Source organism: Sander lucioperca, chromosome 10, assembly GCF_008315115.2.
Source record: "Sander lucioperca isolate FBNREF2018 chromosome 10, SLUC_FBN_1.2, whole genome shotgun sequence".
In the NCBI taxonomy this organism is placed as follows: Eukaryota; Metazoa; Chordata; class Actinopteri; order Perciformes; family Percidae; genus Sander; species Sander lucioperca.
In genome coordinates, this window is record NC_050182.1 from 21455628 (window position 1) to 21469536 (window position 13909).

The 13909-nt window shown below is 42.1% G+C and overlaps 1 protein-coding gene across 1 annotated transcript in view; it reads right to left on the reverse strand.

Moving 5' to 3' along the window:
• Positions 1-13909, reverse strand: part of zfpm2a (zinc finger protein, FOG family member 2a) — a 143288-nt gene that overhangs the window by 84270 nt on the left and 45109 nt on the right. Inside the window, exon 3 of the mRNA XM_036006174.1 lies at positions 12930-13031. Coding sequence (XP_035862067.1) covers positions 12930-13031 — 102 coding nt within the window. The remainder of the gene's footprint in view (positions 1-12929; positions 13032-13909) is intronic.

Below are 13909 nucleotides of genomic sequence, written 5' to 3' on the forward strand. Positions count from 1 at the left end.
CACACACTAACTCACACACTAGAACTTGGTCCTGCAGTACATTACCAACACACACTGATTGGTGTCATTGAACAATTGAAATATACAGGCTGTGAAGCACTCCGTTCCATCAAAAGCCTGGTGAAGTTAGCGGCAGGCTCGCTGACAACAATCTCTGAGACATCCATCTTTTGAGAAGCACTGCAATTTCTATTGATAGCATGTAAAGGGAGACAGCAAAACCTAAAGAATGACTGTCCTCACACCGAGATATCACCATATCGCCGACAACATCTAGAGGACACACACCACTCCTGCTGGAATCGGATCGTTTTAAATGCTTTTCTTAAAATTTCAAAACCATCACAAGGACATTACTCCACCTGAGTGTGTCAGGATGAATGAGTAATTGATGGTTTGTGCGTTGGGAATGCATGTATTTGAGACAGATGGATAACAGGGCTAAGACTTGAGCTGCAAAAGGAAGTTGCTGTTTTGCCTGTTTAGTCTTGTCATAAATAGAGTGTGTGAAACACAGCATGACATGAAATAGTTATATTTGGAAGAAAATATAGGTAGAGATTGGTTTGGAAAAATATGTATATCTAAAGTAACAACTTTTTTTTAGCAAGGAACACAAGTGAACACTGCTACCTCCAAGTCTTGGTATTCGGCAGTTAATTCAGGAAGAGACTATTTTTAAAGTGCTCCTGAATCTCCTCCCATGTCAATTACCAGGCTGCAACTTCCCCTGGGTAACGGGGAATTCTGTTTTTTTTTTTCCTGGGTGACCTAGTTGTCTTTTGTGAGTAGGTTTTAGCCGGAGCAGTTTGACAGTCAACAGATAAGATGGATTAAGCTTCTTTTTTTTCATCCAGTTTTGATGTGAACAGCGTAAAAGCGGGTTAAATCATTGAGTTTCAGGAGTATTTTTAAATGCCTGGAGATAGTGCGATAAAGGAGCTAAACCTAAGACTTGGGCCGGGAAGGTCAAGGTTGGGGCTTTGGAGAGCGGCTACCGGGCGACGCGGGCCAGATCTCGGCTTTCTCATAGCGAGCCGAGCACCGCAGCCGAGCCCACCTCTCATCACTCCCAGAAAAGATACACCAAAGGAGTGAAACAAAATCCAGCGAGAGCTTGACGTGCGGCATCAAAGAGCAGCGCACCCTTGCCTTGTGTGGGTGCCTGTGTGTGTGTGTAAGTAAGCATGTGTGGAGAGGGGTTGCTTAGTTCCTCTTTGCATTTGTGTGCATGCATGAATGAGATGGGAGTGTGTGGGTGTGTGTGCGTGTGTGTGTGTGTGTGTGTGTGTGTGTGTGTGTGTGTTTTTTGTGCCTGCCTGTGTCTGTGTGTACACTGTAAAATATCGTTCCTCCATGAGCAACTAGCTTCATAATTATGTTTTGATTATTTGCGAGTGCTAAAATAAAACAGCAATTAATCTGTTGATGTAAGACAGAAAATAGAAACGTACGACGTACATATTAAACAACCCAGTTCGCAAAATCACATTTTGAGAATATCATGTGTACAACAGCCCCCCGCCACCCCCAACCACCTCCATCACCTCCCCCTTCCCGCCTCCCCACCCCCCCCGAACCTGATCTGAGGCGTGCTTAACATGCACATAGGAGCTGACAGCCGTACAATCACGTGAAGCAGCTCAGCCAATCCTGAATTCATTTGAATGTTTAAGCCACGCGGTGATGAAGCCACTTGAGCATAAGAAAAGGTGAAGAGGCGACAGAAAAAAAAACCAAATCAGAACGATTCACCGGGTCAAACGGCTGCGTGTAACATGTTTGTTTATCGCATGTCACATCTGGCCAACACTGAGAGGTTTTTTCGGTTTGAAACATTTCTGAGGGGACATATTTAGACACATTTTGTGGACGTCTATTCCCCCACTGCTCCTCATGTCGGTGACAGGGGAGAGTAATCCTATACACAGGCTGCTATTGTGAAATGAGAAACTAGCCTCCTTCACTGCCAGAGACCAGATGCACCTCTCCCTCTCTCCCTCTCTCCCTCTCTCCCTCTCTCTCTCTCTCTCTCTCTCTCTCTCTGTCCTAATCTGTAAACGACTTAAAGGAGCCTTATCTCCGGGCTCTTCTGCTTCATTTCATGCTTGATTTACTTTAATTTGTCTGATAGGGCACAAGGATTTGGAAATGGCCCATCTTTCGGTGGAAAATGTTCTGATTTTTCTCCGGCATTGTTATGTGGAGGTTTTTGACTTTTCTCTCCCCCTCTCTCTCCCTCTCTCACTCCTCCTCCTCCCCTTTCTTCCATCTCCATCTCTTTCCAACTCTCCCTCTTCCTCTCTCTCTTTCTTTCTCTCTCCATCATCTCTACTTCTTTTTTTTCTCTTGTAGAGCGGGTGGGGGGTTTCGGGGGGGATCTCGCTCCAGTGCAACAGTCTGTTTGAGTGCATTCAGATTTGAGCTAACACCGCAGAAACAAGTTTTCCATGAGGTGTGATTTTGTGATGGGCGACGGAGGCGACGGAGACGCTGGAGCCACGTTTGCCTTTCAGATTCCACATTGGGCGCAGAGCAGCCGAGTGCTTCAAACCACAAAGATCTTATGTTTAAGTTAAGAGACGACTGGCCCCTCCAGTTTAGCAAGTGGTTGAGCGGCTGGTGCTGATAAAGTTGCTCCACAATGAGGGACAGGGACGAGCGACATGTCTACAGATGCCTCGAGTTCTTTTTTCTGCTGGCGGAACTCAAATACTTGCATGGCTTGTCTGGCTGCTCCCGTCACCAAGACATCCCCCCCCCCACACACACTTCTTTTTAGTGACTGAATGACAGTAGAGGCAGTGAGCTATGATTAGAGAAGCCCATATCTTACCAGATCCTGAATAATCTCCATCCCTTCCCACCAATGAGCCAGGCACAGAGGCGGCACAAAAAGCCAGAGAAAAAAAGAGAAAAGGGGGAATGGGCAGAGCTGTCCTGTGTGTGTGTGTGTGTGTGTGTGTGTGTGTGTGTTTGTGTGTGTGTGTGTGTGTGTACAGAGATGTCTTATAGTTCCACTGGCCTCCTCTACATGCTCAGTGTGGCCACTGAAAGGCAAAGGAAAAAAATCTAAATCCATTCAACTGGAGTCAGTGTGGCTAACCTGAACAGCGGTGTAGTCATAATCAAAGAGTATTTAACATTCAAATCTGTGAAGAAAAAAGCGCTAATAAAAAAAGAAAAAAGAGACCTCCCACATGAATTGGAGGTCTGTATTAAACAATTAAAGTAATCAACTGCTAGTAATGTGTGATTTCAATTTCCCACACAAAACTGACATGAAACGTCACTAACCACGCCTCCAAACACAATGTGCATAAATACATGGTTAACCACACACACACACACACACACACACACACACACACACACACATACAAACACATAGAGGAAGAAACAGGGAGACCATTGAAATTCATCTCACAGCCTGAATTTACTTAACTGCGGGTCTGTGTGTGGTGATAAACGGAGTGATGATCCGGCAACACGTCTTTATCCATGCTTTGCTTTAATTAACGGCGGCTTGTTTGTTGAAAAGATGATTAATATGCCAATGAAAATTGCATAATTGAATACCACAACACCGCGCACAATCAGGGAGGAACATGCCATTTTTTTTTATTAACTTTTTATTATCATTATTATTACTATTATTTGGTATTTTAATTCACTTGACAAGCGGGGCCCACCCCCCACCACCCCTAAACAGAAAAAAAAGAAGGAGGTGGAATTGGCGTGACCAGCGGGCCAAGCTGTTCATCACCAATGAGAGGCCGTCACACTGTTCCGATATCAATACCTATCAGTGTGAAGGCTGTACATGAGTGTGTGTGTGTGTGTGTGTGTGTGTGTGTGTGTGTGTGTGTGTGTGTGTGTGTGTGTGTGTGTGTGTGTGTGTGAGAGTAAAAGAGTAGGGGGTTGGGGGTTTGGGGAGAAATATGGCTTGGATGGGACTGAGTGCATTCCTATGGTCAAACAATAATGTGAAGACACCAAACGAAATGGAAGTAAAACATGTCATGTATATGAAACTAAGAACTATCTAAAGCACTTGCATACAGATCTGGAAGGGAAAAAAGCAAATTCCATGCATGAAAAAGAACTACAAACCAGACTCACTCAAATATACTCTGTAGTTTTTTTTTGTTTGTTTAAAAGGCCAAAAGAAATGAAAATCCCCACAAGCGAGGAAGTTTCACTTGAGCAATCCAGAGTTTACCCAGCATTACATCCCCTAGCGCTGCTTGCACGAGTGTCTCCATGTTAATGCTAAATACACACATCAAATATTCAACCAATTACAATGATACCTCTTAGGAAAACGTGTGCAGCTACAGCGCCTGGGAGGGTAAGCATTGCAGAACAAACATATTCAGAGAGCTAAAGAAAGACACGATGGGTGTCAAGTCCCTGGGGGCAGAAACGGCACCACCAGCCGCGCTTTAAGTCAGCCTCATATTTAGCAGTGGCTCTCGTTTGCTTCTCAGTTCTTTGGTCTTGTCGGTGTGATAAAGTAATCGCAGTGAAAAGACGACATTGTAAGTGGACACAAATTCAGCTGAAATGTGGACAAAATGGTTGGAAGTGAATCATCTTATTAAAGGGCATTCTCAGGGTGCCACATCCCACGTATCCACACACAACTAGAAACCAAATATGGTGACATCTTCCTCAGATGATAAGACCAGTGATTGCATTTTGCCCTGTTTTAGATTATATAACTAACAACCATGAAGTTCCTCCATAAAGCCTCTTAGTATAGCGGATCAGTGACTAAATTTGCATCAAGACGATGCAGCATACAAGTACAGTGATTTGTCTAATCTCTTGTTGCATATTTCATCATCATAATCACACATTGTGAATTTGTGAAGAAGAAAAAAATATATGTGTGTGGCGATGGGGGTGGGGGGGGTGTTTTCTTCACACACAGGTGATGCATATGGTAAAGAGCCTTCATCAGCAATCTCTTAAGAAATGAATGTATTTGGAAAAAGGCGGACAGTGTTTACACATAGCTCCTTTGATTGCAATTTAATTTTACATCACTCAGGGCCCAGATCTCACAGAGAGGCTGATGATGGACTTTCATCATCAGTATCAGCAATCTCAGTGTCATTCATGTTTTGTGAGACTTGTCTGACGACTTTGAATAAACCCCTGGAGGAGCGAGATAAAACCTCCCTTTTTCTGAGAGAGAATTGCCATGATGCACGTCCAAATTTCTTGATTACAAGACGAAGGGGAGAGAGAGAGAAAAAAAAATAAAACCTCGAATGAAAGCCTGCGCTGAAAGTTTTCAGTTTGCTGATATAACAGTCAAGTGTGTCTATAAGTCTACTTAAAACGCTTAGGTATCAGTGGAGACAGCTGCGACACCCTCGTCTTATGATTCTGTCGAGACAGTACACTATCAAACCTTTCATACCGTTCCCAAGCTACATTTCCGGTGACAAAAGCTTTGCGAAAGCCTCCTGAAGGATTCATCTATATCCTAATATTTCCAATCCAATTTAACTGGAGCAGCCGGAGTGGTCTGAGTACTAGTTTACCAATCTTTGCTTTCCAAGACTCTCTGTGCTGAAGGCTTGAGGGGTTCAATCAATGGCGCTTTGATCTCGGCTGGAACCATAATTATTTAACATTGTTACAAGGATTTCTCTAATCCATCCTACCATTAAATCCCTTTTACACCCTCATCTTCTGCAGCCTAATCTGCATCTGGGTGCTCCGTTTGTCTCCCTCTCTCATTTCGGCTCGCCCCTCCTTCCTTGACGACACCCTGACTTTATAATGGACTTGGGTGCTGAGTTAGAAAATGCCTTGTTTACTGAGAGCAACCTGACTGAACTGCGCTCAAATGGACTGTCGCTGTGCAAGAATGAAAACGTTTTTTTCTCTGTATTTGTGCTGGAGTTTGGGTCTGTTAACTTTCTTTTCAGTTGGGGCCGAATGTTGAAAAGCTTCTGCGACTAAAAATGCAAAAATATGAACTGTTGTAATAAAGTTAAACAGAATTGAAAGTGAATTGAATCTTCTCCATAAAGACCCAATAACTTTGTCACCTTTGTTTTAGGCATTTTTTTAGGCACTTTTTCCTCTCGAATAAGAACTTTCTCTACATGAACTGAGGGAATTTCAAAGTTCAGGTGACCAAAAGGTTTAATCCCATCTGTTTATTTTGCTGATCACTTTGACTCCCAACCAAAAGGGCCCAGTGTCCTCTTGCAAATATTTGCGTGTCTGTGTTTCACCATGATATAAATAGCAGCACGGGCAAGCGCAAACATTTGTTGAGGCACCTGCCACAGTATCGTGGCCATCTGGTCCTCCAATTCTCCTAGCATGACATATGTGCATTAAACCTGAATGGTTATTGTTTTCCTTTGGAGACTGGAAGAAGACGGATCGGCCACAGACCCTTCTGGGTTGGCTGGAGTCAAAAATGAAACTCAAGAGTTTTTACATCTGAGTGAAGCTTCGTTTTTCAGCCTGTGCATGTTTGATGTCTTGAAAAGGAAAGGAAGGGGTTGGATAAAAAAAATGGATATGGGTGGGTGGGGGTGGGGGTGGGGGATCTCTTTGCTCATGCTCCGTCTGTGTCTGACCGGCAGGTAGATTCTCAGATGGCCACTCCTTCCTTGCCCTGCCTCGCCCTGGCTAATGCCCAGCTGGCACCGGGAGCAGAGCATGCTGGGCCGCACCAGCCGTCAGGGACAGCCAGGAGAAGAGATTTGTGGACAAGGTGATCACATGGCTTTTGTTACCTCTCTGTCACACTCACCTCCTCCTTCTCTACCTCCTCCTTTGCTGTGTACCTTATTTTACGTGCATTTGCTTCAATGTCTTACATCCCGATGTCACCTCTATTTATGATGCAACAGCAGTAATACACAATTACTTGGCGTTAGTAGTTAAAGAGTCAAATTGAATCAATGTGGGATTTAGAAGGTTAACACCTTAACTGCAAACTGACTGCCAGCTACAGCAGCATTAGACACTCTCCATAGTTAGGTTTTTAAAAATGTATCTGCACTTTTATTACTATTGATATTATCACTGGAAAGCACCCCATGGTTTATGTAAGGGATTTGTTTTTGTGACTTTAGAATGCTTTCATGTTGTTTTACATGTTGTCTATATTGTTCTTTGTGTTGAAGGGGCACTCCAGCAACTTAATATTGCACTTCCATAAAGTTGGGGGACTTACAGGAAACACATTTGAAAAAAGAATGGTCAGAATCAAAACAGCAGAGCCTGCGGTATCTGGACTTTTAGTACCAAGTATAGGTCAAGCCCCTGCAACACTGGAGCCTACGTTTCCTATAATGCAACTCAATCGCATCTAATTAGAGCCTTCCTGCTTGTGAAATGCCCATGTCTTTTCAAAGTTCATGCCCCCCAGTTTGTACAATTTGTGGCCCAAGCTCAAAATAGTTTAATTATAATAAAATAACCCTGATGACATCATCAAAGTTCTTTTCTTTAGACTTTGGAAAGCTCCCCCCAGAGCCAAAAAACATTTACAGGGTGAGTGGCCGTGATGAGTAAACTGAAATTAGTGGAGTGTTCCTTTAATAATGTTTCATGGGGTAGATCTAACTCTAGAACCAGCAGAGTTTATACTGGTTGAGATCCCAGACGATATATAGATCTAAATAACCTATTACAACCAAAACCTAGACATATTTGCTCGGGGTGTTGCTGTTAATCACTAGGAAGATGTGTTATGTTGTCAGCCCCCAACTGTCCAACAATGGAGGAAAGAGGTCAAAAAGTGTTTATTTGATGGAAAGTATAACAGCCAAACTTCAACTAAGGACTGATGTTTTCAACATTAGCAAAGACTGATTAAGGACACAACTTCTCTGTAATCTCATTGGAGGGGAAGAGTTACACTGGTGTTGTCTCCATGTAATTGGAGTCAGGTATCCAGATGTGACTGTGAGGGCGTATATGTGCATGTATAGTGATGTTACAGTCTACAGTGGCAAACTAATTGAGAGTCCCCTAACCTTCATTTCTTTAATCTCCAGAGTTTCCCAACAGGCATATGAGGCAGCGTCTGCTTAAACATATGGGTGATTGCATATTGGTTATAATGTGACGAAATGGGTGTCTATGTCTGATATGCCTCTATAAATAGAATCTAAAAAAGATAGGTTGATGCTTGCATTTGCTATGTGATGTGTACCATGTTTTTTTTATTTAGTATGATTGCACATGGAAAAGAAGTTAACTGCAAAAATTAAAATAATTTTTCATTATTTATTTGAAGACAAATTTCCACATTAGTGCACAATGAAGTTGTATTGTATTGTCTTCTGTACCTATTGTGAGAAATGTTCATGACGACTTGATTCACCTGGAACGCCGGCTAACACTGCTACTAATAAACATGCAGAGTATATTCATGTGTACGTGCATTACAATTAATTCAGGTTTAGTGCTTTACAACCGGTGTAGTGTTCACCAGTTGTATATGTAATCAACCAGGCTTCATTATATAATTGGCGGAAAATACAGACTGGAATATATGCAGTTAAAGGCCAGTAGACATTTTAATTCTGCTTTGGAAACTCATTAGTTATAGAATAGAAGTTTATAAAAGTGAATTAACATGACTGAATGCCTCACTGAAACAAATAGTATCTTGCAGGAAATGGCAGTGATCATAAATTACAGTGCTCTTAACGAACCCTGGATTTTCCTGACTTTCATAAGGGGGTGTAGTTTACATGAGCACGCATTTAGATAAGGCTGAGAACAAGTTCATTAGCAGAGTTAGCTAGCTAACGCACACCACTCCCAATTAGCCTAGAGGAGAGCGAGTGGGAGAGGATGAGAGAGACAGAGTCAGATTCCTATCACTGCCAGTCCATGAAAATGAACAGAATAGCACGACATGTTATCTCCCAAAATCAGCGGCTGATTGCGGAACACCCGTGACGAGAAATGAACACGAGACAGAAGATCAGTGCGCAGATTTGCTTAAGGACATACTTGTAGAGACGAGGGGGAGAGAAAGGGAACTCGCTGGGTGTTCCACATCAGAGAGCCAGCACTCTGCACAGCAGAGAAGAGGCAGCTATCAGATTAATAGTGAGTCATTCTCTACGCTCCTCTGCTGTTACAGGCAGAAAGACAATCAGAGAACAGGGGGCAATCGCGGACAGCACTTGACAGGAGTTACTAAAGTGGAGATGAACAAAAAAAAAGTTCAATTACAGGATGTAGATTGTAAAGGCTTTTGTTGTTACTCAGCAAAAGGGAAACGGTGTGGAGGTGCTTCAATAGAATCACCAAAGCAGGTGGGCATGTTCCGAGTTAGCCCACCTCATTAAAAGGCTTCACTCTCTTTTTATGGAACGGCCATTACACATCCTATTCAGATGCACACACGCAGTGATTAAAAATTATCTGTTGGTGATCATAATCACACCTGCTTAAACTTAAGCCAAAGAATAACAATGAACTTTTGAATGCCGAACTATCTGCGCATTTACAAAAGAGATTAAAGGGTAGACAGTCTCAAACTAAATAAATTTGCTTTTAATCGCTTTAAACAGGAAGTCATGTCATTTCAAATGTTCCTATCTGATTGTCTGATTCCCCTCTTTATTCAAATTACAACATGCCCATCTGACTTTTCCGGCACAATGGGAAAAATTAAAAAGGGAAATGACCTTTCATGGCAGCCATGATGAGAGAGTGAATGGCATTATTATGCACCAAGATTAATTTCTGCCCACTCTATGCTGCCCATTGAGAAAACAGAGGAGGGGTGCGAATGCCTCAGTGTTAATCATTATTTCATAAAGATGTTACCTTGGTGCTAACATGTTGATTATGGGAAGAATTTATGTTTTTCTTTGATAAACCCGGCTTGATTGTATATATTCTGTATATATTAGCATGTTTCTTAAAGTTGGATGCAGCCATGTGCTGTTTTTTCAGTTTGTAATACAGCAGAGACAGTGGTGGAATGTAACTAAGTACATTTACTCAAGTTCTGTACTTAAGTACACATTTGAGGTACTCGTATTTTTACTTGAGTCTTTTCTTTTCATGCCACTTTCTACTTCTACTCCGCTACATTTCAGAGAGAAATATTGTACTTTTTACTCCACTACATTCATCTGACAGCTTTAGTTACTTTACTCATTAAGATGTTTGCACCCAAAACATCATAGATTTAATAAACACAATGTTTTGTTATAAATTAAACTACCCAACAAAATATGTATCTTCAAGTAGAGCTGAAATAATTACAACTAAGTTGATCGACAGAACTGTTTTTTAAGATTATTATTTTTGGCATTTATTTTGGACAGGACAGCTTAGACATGAAAGGGTAAGAGAGAGGGGGAACGACATGCAGCAAAGGGCCGCAGGTCGGAACCGAACCCGCGGCCGCTGCGTCGAGGACTGAGCCTCTTTATATGGGAGCGCACTCTACCAGGTGAGCTACCCAGGTATCCGAGTACTTTTACTTCTAATACTTTAAGTACATTTCCCTGATGATACTTATATACTGTTACTTAAGCAACATTTTCAACGCAAGACTTTCCCTTGTAACTTAGAATGTTTTACAGTGTGGTATTAGTACTTTTAGTCAAGTAAAGGATCTGGATACTTCTTCCACCACTGAGCAGAGATTAGGACACAGCTCTGACGTCTTTAAACTGAATGTCACTTGATAACTCGGAACCACTCAGGCTGTGCTTTCGAAAAACATGAAATGGCCATCATGGATCCCATCATCTCCTCTGCAGTTCAGCCATTCTCACTGTATGCAAGACACACTTTACTCCCATAAAACTCAAGTCTCCCTACCCTCTCTCTCCGCTGCCTGTCCAGCAGTGTGTTTCTGAGCCTCTAATTCTCATTCTGATGGCTAAGTAGAAGGGAGGAAGGATAATTACAGTCAGTCATACATCTAGTCATGCTACATCCATTCCTCCTTTTCAAAGCAGTATTTTTTAAGCTCAGCATTTTTTCGCCCAAAAGGGCCTTTTTCCGCATGTGATGCCTTCTTTTTGTCATGGCCCCCATAGTTCTGAGCTGACCCCCTCAGCCCTGTCTCCTGACTGATCACAGTGATGGTTTATTACTGTCGTCCCAGCGTTCTTATCTTTAGCCAGCATTGCTCATTTCCTTTCCCAGATTTAAATGCAAATGTGAAATTTAATGATAAATGCATTATCTGATAGGTGCGATAACACTGATTCACTGTCAGTATAAAATACACACCCCGGGGGGCTTCGAGCTAGCAAGCACAACTTGCCCAAATCCACTTTTTTCTCTCTCTCTTCCTCTCTCTCTCTCTCTCTCTCTCTCTCTCTCTCTCTCTCTCTCTCTCTCTCTCTCTCTCTCTCTCTCTTTTTTATTACTACAAACGCATGTACCTGCAATAAATTCTTGAGGTCATTTCATGCATTAAAAGGAATCATATTTTGTGTGTTCAGCAGTGTGGGTGCAGGCTATTGCTGAGCAGTAATTGCTGTGCAACTATCTTGTTCAATGTATTATCCATCACTTTGATGAAGTTACTTTTAGTAAAAGGGCAAAACACGATTAAAAAAAAGTGTTGTAAACACTTCAAAAAAAGCTACATCTGCATTGCATTATAGGTTTCTCTTTAAAAAAAAGATGAACCTGCCTTTTTTGTAATTTAATGTACTGTTAACTGAATGGTGCATTCGGTTAAAGTAGCTCGTTATATTGTATGGCATCCAGACGTCTGACACATTTGTCCATCTAGGTGCTATACACATATAATGCTGTCCTACTACTGAACCATAAGTGTCTATAAATATCCAACCCTGTGTCCTAAAAAAAATACATTTCCATACAACTAAACTGCATTCTTAATTACGTTTCAAGGGAATTGAATCTACACATATTTTCTCCCGGGTTACACGTCCACGTACCAGCGACAGGCGACAGGCGCAAGTTGTGAAGCCGTCACAGTTTTAAACATGTGCTCAATGTTGCCATTCGGAATACACAACTACTTTACTTTACTAGGTTTAGGCAACACAATTACTTGGTTAGGTATAGGATAATATCATGGTTTGGGTTAAAATGAGTACTACATTTGTTACACAACTTAAGTTATGTACATAAGTTCAAATAAGTCAACATTGACTTGTGGTGGGACAGGAACAGCGGCCTCCTGGGTGAAAGTCCTGTGTTTGTTAGTCTCGTTTTGCCAGACCTTCCTCCACAGCGCAGCGGAGGAGGGTTTAATTTCATTAAACCAATCACAATCATCATGGGCGGTGACAAGTGCCAGACACAGGTACGGCACCTCCGCGAAATAGCCTCTGGAAGGAACTTGTTTTGGTGCAACATGTGTACGTTCAAAAATAGTTTTAGTCGTGCAACAGAAAACTCAGATTGGACAGATAGTCTAGCTAGCTGTCTGGATTTACCCTGCAGAGATCTGAGGAGCAGTTAACCATAGTCCTCACAAATCCACCAGAGGTTAGAACGCCAACACAAAGAAAGAGGAAGGTGAGGGACATCCTGCCGAAAAGAAGGGACATCAGGCGGAATTTCTGGCCGGACCCGAGCAATCCAAGAAGTGGAATGTCGTGGATATAGACTATGTGTTTGTTGACCCAACCATCTACCCTGATCTCCCTCCTATGCAGACTTTGAACACGAACTTTGATTAAAAACATATTTGTGATACATAATAAACAAATCCGGGAGAAAATATGTATGTATATAAGTATGCAGTTTAACTGTTGGGAATGTTTAGGAGGCAGGGCTGATTAATATTGCGACGCTCTGTTTCTATTCAACGCCAAAATAAATACCTTACCTCAAACCAGGCAACATGCATTGCAATTTAGGCATAACTTTGTGAGATGGCCCTAAGAGGCTATCTAGGAAAGTGATATGAAGACTTTTCTTACTTGGACCATCCCATTCATCTGGCCCTGCGGCGGTATGCCTGGTCTTCTCGCCCTGGCCATCCATCTCCGACTCTCCTGCTTCTCGGTTGCCATCTTCCTCTCCTGCAACGCAGAAAGAAATGAAGCACTCAATCCAAATTTTAATGCTCAGACACCTGATTTAATTAAGTACTGCATTATGGACTCTGCTGCCCTTCCAAAGGATAGATTTGTAGGATTTGTGGCTAATATCCCAGCAAAAAAAAATGTTTAGTTTTATAACCCTTTTCCTGTAGAATAATATTTAAACGTCACAGTCTGAAGTCATGTGAGCCATTGTCATTGTGTTTTTGTGTATATACAGTTCTGTATATGTATGTTTGCAGTGAGCTCACCAGGTCCAGCTGCAAACTTTTATGTAAAAGGAGTTCCCATGAGTGCTTGCAGGAACAAGCGGAAGTCCCATGGAACAGGAAGGAAAGCAAAGTGTGGGAGAGAGGTGGCTATTTATTACCGTTTGATCTATTGTGGAGCGAGCTAGAATGTGTGTTATAGGATGTAGGGCTGATTTACAGTCTATGGGCTCACACAGACCATGCTAAGGGATATTTGAGTATCTCTCTCCAGGATGTAAGTGCTTAAAGACCTTGTTAAACAGACTCCGCCTCTGAGTGTTAGGCAGTAACACTGACTGGAGCGCTTGTTGAAGATGCACTTACTGTAAAAAAATAAATAAAAAAGAACATCTATTTTTGCATGTCTACAGTAAGCACAGTTTGTACTCGAAGTTTATAGGCACATAAATCAGTGCTTAGTAGGTGCCCCTAGTGTGGTGCTCTGAATAAATCCAATGTGGCTGACACAGTGGTTGCACAGTGTCTCTCCAAACTCGGCCGAGTAAGAGCAAATGTGCTCGGGGCGTGTAGTGGTAGTTGATAGTTGGTGGAGGAACATTCCTCTCACTTTTGTCACCATATCGTTTTCATCCCTTTGATGTTGTT